We start from the raw sequence: 6501 nt of genomic DNA on the forward strand, positions 1-6501 counted from the left end.
CAAGGCCTTTGAGGACAGAGTGAGACGGTGTTGCCTTGCACGGGAAGGTGGAGGAACAAAGAAGAGGCCAGTCTTGGAGACAGGCATGAGGTGGGAGGAAGGCTCTGTGTCCTGCATGGAGCTAGAGCTTCTAGGTGCTCCTGGTGGCTGAGGAAGTTGACCTGCTTTGTGTCTGCACTTTACCTGCAGGAGGTCTCTGGTTCCTGCCCTACACGCCCTCCTTTCACGGGTGAGAAGGCTTTGGATGCCCTGTCTCCCAGCACTGGCAGCTTTAGTTCCTGTTCAAGTAGGTCTGTTCCCTCCTACTTCCTTGTGCTCCACTTCACCGGCCAAAGCCAGAAGAAACTCCGGACACCATCAACAACTCTCCTTGTGAGGTTTCTTAGTCCCGGGCACAAGCCTCGACGAGGAAGCACGCTTTTGGTGTCTCCACTTGGCCCGGCGGTTCTTGAACCAGACCTGAGGAGGAGGGAGACCAGGACAGCTCAGGCCCCGAGGACCTACCATCCAAAGAAAAGACTGATGGGTGGGCCAGGTGGTAGGCTTCACCACGGAGGTGTAAGTGAATGGATCTGTACCATGTCCTTCCCTCACACACAGAAGAAAAGGACCAAGACTTACTACTTCCCTAGTCTCCCCAGCCTGAGCCCAGTAGCAACCAGGATCTGTCTGTCTCTCTGCCTTTCCTGCCCCCCCCCCCCCGCCATCTTCCCACTCTCTCTCTCCCACTAACCGTGTAACTTAGGTGGCTTCTCACTATGTGAAGAAAATGGCTTTGACAAACTCACGATCCTCCTGCCTCCATCTCCCCAAGTGTTGAGATTACAATTGCATGTAACTACGCACTACACCTGGCTAGTTTTGGACATTTCTAAACTTTCTCGAATCTGGGGCAGGAACAAATGCGTATTTCATCATCAGGAGAAACCGGGGAGCCGGACAAAAGCAGAGAAAACGACTCTTAACCCCTTCCAGTTCCAGCGACATCCAAATAGCATGTTGGAAGAACTGGCCCCGCGCCCCCATTAAGTGATCATGGGGTTCTCCTCCAGTGTAGACGGCTGCGAGGTGAAGCACCGTCTGGAAGGTCGGTCTCTGAAAGAAAAGAGGCGGCCCCGGAGCTGGCCTCCAGGCTGAGGGCGGAACACCCACCTCCACGCGCTCCTCTCGCAGGCGGATGCGGACCGCCAAGCGTTCGCGCGTGCCCACGTCGGGATACTGGTTCTGCACGAAGAGCGCCTCGAGCGCCTGCAGCTGCTCCTCGCTGAAGATGGTACGGTGGCGCCGCGTGCGCCGCTGCGGGCCGGGACCGCCCGTGCCAGTCAGCGCCGGGGAGCCTGCGCTCGGCGCCGTCAAGGGCGAGGGCGACGCGGGCGCCAGCCGCAGTGGCCACGCTAGCCGCAAGCCTACCGGACGGGGAGGAGGGCGGTCAGGCATAGGGTTAGGGTGGGAGCCGGGCTCGCCCCGCCCGCCGCCCCCGCGAGATCCCCCGCCTAGCCATGCCCCTGGGCGCGCACTCACCCGGCCTGGACGGCGTCTCCGGGGATTCGTGGGGCGCGGCGCGTGGGTTGCAGCAGCAGCAGCAGGCGCAGGGAGCATCGCGGACCGGAGCCTCGGGTTCGTCCGGCTCAGCGGTGTTCCGACCACCGACGGGCTGCGGTGGCCGCGCCGCGGGCCTGCGCTCGGGCAGGCTGGAGAGGATGTGCTCGATGGAGAAAGGGCACAGACGCCCAGGGTCCCTGCGGCTCGCCGCGCTGCCTGCAGTCGCCATGCCCGAAGGCGGCCGGCGCGAGAGGCGGAATATATATACATAGGGGGTGGGAGGTGCGGTAATCCCCAGACCGGGCGCCGCGTTCGCGTGCGATAATCCCGTCATCCAGTCCTCAGAGAGCTAATCCCCGGCCACCGAAGAGGGCGAGCCCCTCCGTCTGAGTACGGGGTCTACGCTGCGAGGAGGGAGCCCTGCTATCCGCCACGTCCAGAGATGGAGGAAAAGAAAGGGCTCAGGAGCCCACGCTCTGTTATGTTCTATGGCAGTGCCCGGAGAGATGCCAGAACCCTGGAAACCTGTAACCCACAGGGTCCCGCCACCGCTCTGACTCCGGCTCCCCTCCTTCTGTCGCTACCCTTGAAACTGAAGATTCCTAGATGAAGATTTCTAGCTCTCCTACTTTGGGTGAGCTCAGAACCTTTGCCAGTAGGATAACCCCACTTGACAGCTCTTGCTCCCTTTGAGGCCCCCCCATGAAGTCTGAACCCATCTTTAGGGTGGGAAGCTGAGGCTAACTCCAACTCATCCTCTTGCTGTGTCTCCTGAGTGCTGGGATCAAAGGCACAAGCCACCAATTCTGTGCCGCCTTTCTAGAGTCTAGAAGATTTTCCTACTTCTAGGGCTGATACTCTTATCACCCATCTTAGAAGGTACCTGATACCCTTGCTGGGCTCCTTCTTCGCACATCAACAGCTCCCTCACACCACACTGAGACCTGTTTCCCGTGCCCCAGCCCTACCCTTTGCTCAGACCAGTTCTGCTGTGTACAATATAACTCCCGCCTCCGTTCTTCCCAACCACGAGCAAATAGCCCAATTTATGTCATCCTCAGTTTTGAAGCTTTGGACCTCCAGCCCTTTGCTTAAGACACTTTGTTTTTTGATCTCTGAGAGTATGTTGTGTGTCTTGCAGAACAGGGCAGCAGACTGCCTCACTTTTACTAAGCTCTGTGCCTTGTCTAATGTCATAATACTGATCAACCATCAAGAGCTCTTCCTAAAGGGACAAGTGTTGAACCAAGTCTATAGTTGCAGGATTCCAGGGGTTCCAGAGGCAAGAGAATTACTGCGAGGGAAAGGCCAATCTGGTGAGGGTCTTGGGTTGTTTGTTTGTTTTTTTAAGGCCTGGTATGGTGGCACCTTTAATCCCAGCATTTGAGAGGCAGAGACAGACAGATCTTTGTGAGTTCCTGGCCAGCCAGAGCTACATGGTGACACCCTGTCTGAAAAGAAAAATTATGTGTTCTTAGAGTTTAAGCAGTTCCTGGGTGTGAGGGCCCAGGAACATAAGCTGCCAGGGCAGGCAGCAGGCTGGTTACCCATCTCCCACATCACCAAGTTCTCTTGTAAGTCCTTCTGCTGGCTGCCCTTTAGTACCAGTAAGGACTCTGAGAACTTGAAATGATGGGCACTGCTGGCTCCTCTCTGTCAAGGGTCCCAGAATGTGTTCATATAAAAGGCTTCCCTGAGTAGTCAGCGCCGCTAACACTTACAGAATGGCTGCCACAGCCCCCAGACCTCCCTGTGTGTTCCTTTGGATGTAGGAACTGTGTCTAGCAAACTTTCATGTGGTTCCATATAGAACAGCTGTGCCTAAACCCACCACAGTACCATTTATACTCACTCAAATTGGAGTTCTGCTCAGGACGGGCCAGCAAGGCCTCTGTGATTTCTCCTCTCTCCCTGCTTCCTTTCTCTTGCATCTCTCCCCGTGGAGGAAGATGACTCTGCCAAAGCTGTGCCCTTGGGGACTTCTCTATAAATGCTGCCATCCAGGGCCACGGTGAGTGTCAGTGAGCCAAGCTCTATTTCTAAAAGGATCAAGCAAACAAGTACTCAGCCCGGGCAGGGAGCCAGTGATGGACAAAGGAAGAACACTTTGGAAGTCTAACTTGGTGGGGTGACTAGGAATGTGGTTGAGGGGTTACTTAACAGCAATGGAAACACTCAACAACAGCAGTATCCCAGTGGTGGATTTAAACACCAATCCCCATAGGCTCAGATGTTTAATTGATCCCAGTAGGTGGCGCTGTTTGCATAGGCTTAGGAGGTGTGGCCTCGCTAAAGGATTTACAGCACTGAGCTTGGGTTTTGAGGTTTAAAAGCCATAATAGGAATGAACTTTTTAAAAAAAGATTTGTTTATTACTTGTTATAAGTGAGTGCACTGTAGCTGTCTTCAGACACACCAGAAGAGGGCATCAAATCCCTTTACAGATGGTTGTGAGCCACCATGCGGTCGCTGGAATTTGAACTCAGGACCTCTGGAAGAGCAGTCAGTGCTCTTAACTGCTGAGCCATCTCTCCAGCCCAGGAATGACCCTTATTTCTCTAAAACTGTAAGCCCATAAACCCTCCTTCTGTAAGTTTTCCCATCATGTTTGATCACAGTAATAGACACATAACTAATGCAGTGACCAAATGTCCTGTCCTGCATGAGTGACAGCTCTTAAAAGCTGCAGGCAGTTGGTCTTTGTTTGGTTTCAGATGGGGGACAAGGGACTGAAGTGCATAATTTACACACCAAAGCAGACATGGCTTCCAGGTTCTCCCAGCATTCCTCAATCCCTACCTGGCATACCCTGCCCCCACACTTTGGGGGGGTTGTCACTGAACTGCCCTTCCCCAGAGGTTCCTCCCTATATGATTCAAAGAGGGCACTTGCTCTCTCCCTCTCCCTCCTCCCTCCTCTCTCTTTCCTCTCTCTTCCCTCCTCTCTCTAAACTCTAGCCCTTCTTTCTTTCTCCCTCTCCTATTCCCCTTTCTTCATGGCTACCGCCCTGGCCTTGGTCCTTGGAGCCAGTGACTCATCCACCTGAGAGCAGCTTCTCAATGAACCTGCCTCTAATATAATCTAATCTGGCTTGAATTGGCTCATTTCAGCAGTGGAGAAATAACCTATCAGTCACATCTGTTTTCTCAGCAGCTCTTCCTTTTTCTATCACCATGGGTAGGGAGAGGTCTTGTGAATCTGGTTAGTTTCAGCAACTTCCTGAGACTCTTGAATTGCTTCCTCCCTTTGTCTTAATGAGGTTCTCTTTGAAATTTCCTCCTTTAAAACGTCCTAGGTTCCAACAAGACTTTGGAGGAAACTGCTGAGCAACAAGAAAAGAACAAAAATATTTTAAAAATTGAATAAAGCAAATTTATTTTGTATTTGGTTGTATAAGTTGTTGGTGCCACATTTAAGAAGCCACTGTTATATCCAAGACTCCCTGCTAGGAGCTGGGGGATCTACTTCAGATGAGAGAGTACTTGTTAGGCATTCACAAAGCCCTGGGTTCCATCTCCAGCAGTGGAGATTGGGGCAGGAGTATTACAGCCTATAGTTTTATGTGCTTTATGCTTTGTAACTCTTACATTGATCCATTTAAGTTTTGTATATAATGTAAGATATGATTTAAAACCATGCCCATCTATGTGTGTGGGTGCTGGGGATAGAACTCATGGTCTTGACCATGCCAGGTGAATGCTCTACCACTGAGCCATATGCCTATCCCACCCCAACCCAGGGTTCAACCCTTTTCTTCTGTGTAAGGATATGATTTGTGTTTTGGGATTTTTGTTGTTATTTTGAGGCAGAGACTCATGTATCCAAGCCTGGCCTCCAGCTCACTGTGTATCTGAGGATGACTGTGAACTCTTAACTTCCTCCATCCATCTCTGAGAGCCCTAGGATTACACACATGTGCCCCACATCTCACCAGGATTACACACATGTGCCCCACATTTCACCCCAGCACCATATGTTAACAAGATTATCCTTTCCATGTTGAGTTTTATATTTCTGTGAAAAATCGATTGACCTCAAGTACAAAGTGTATTTATTGATTTATTTATTGGCCACACAGGGCCTCATACATGCTAGGCAAGCATCTACCACAAAGCTACAGTCCTCATCCAGGAAGCTTATTATGAATTTTCCTCTATTGAGCTACTGATTTACTTTGTAAAACAACGATTTTATTGCTTATTTTTATTTTATGTGGTGTGGGTGTTTTGCTGGCAGCTTTGGCCCTGTAGCTCATCCGTGAAATACTTGAGGAGGTTAGAAGAAGACATTGGACCACCTGGAAGTGGTGATACAAGCAGCTGTAAGATGTTATGTCAGTGCTGGGAATAGAACCTGGGTCCTCTGGAGGAGCTATAAGTCCTCTTAACTGCTGAACCATCTCTCCAGTCCATGTATGTTTATTCTCACGCTACCATTATTCTGCCCGTTTTTCAATACTGGAGAACAAACCTAGAGTCTTATGATGTGAGGCAGGGCCTCTATCACTGAACTGCATCCCCAGCCCTCTTTTTGCTACTTGTGGTTCATGTCCGGTCTGAAGATCTCAGGTTCTTGGCATCTAATTGGAATAACTGAAATAAAGGTACATGCAAATTGCAAAGTAGTGAGGACGTTTTATTGAGAAGCAAAGCAATAATACAGACGAGCTATGCTGTAAACTGCAGCAGGTCACCGGAGTGAGAGACTCCTCAAGACTGGGTTATTGTTTGGAGCTTCCTTTTATGGGGGCCCATAAAAGGAGGGGCTGGTTGTAGAGGCATAGTGAGGGTGGGTTTCTGCTTTGATTGCAGGGTTTGAAGTATGAGATCTCCTCTACTGCTAAAAGTAAATCTGCCTGCTTGGTATGGTGATACACTCCTCTATTCTGGCAATTGGAGGCAGAGGTAAGCAGGTCTCCAAACTGGAGGCCAGCCTGGTCTACAGTTTGAGTTCCAGGAC

The 6501-nt window shown here is 51.2% G+C and overlaps 1 protein-coding gene across 1 annotated transcript; it reads right to left on the reverse strand.

Annotated features, from left to right (window-relative positions):
- Nucleotides 1–357: 357 nt before the first annotated feature.
- Nucleotides 358–1771, reverse strand: GSC2 (goosecoid homeobox 2; the record flags this gene model as incomplete). Its single annotated transcript, XM_080919562.1, has 3 exons — nucleotides 358–459; nucleotides 1153–1406; nucleotides 1522–1771. The coding sequence occupies 3 exons, from the start codon at nucleotides 1769–1771 to the stop codon at nucleotides 358–360; spliced, it is 606 nt and encodes a 201-aa protein (XP_080775688.1).
- Nucleotides 1772–6501: the final 4730 nt, after the last annotated feature.

The sequence above is a fragment of the Micromys minutus genome (assembly GCF_963924665.1).
Source record: "Micromys minutus genome assembly, chromosome: 7".
Classification (NCBI taxonomy): domain Eukaryota; kingdom Metazoa; phylum Chordata; class Mammalia; order Rodentia; family Muridae; genus Micromys; species Micromys minutus.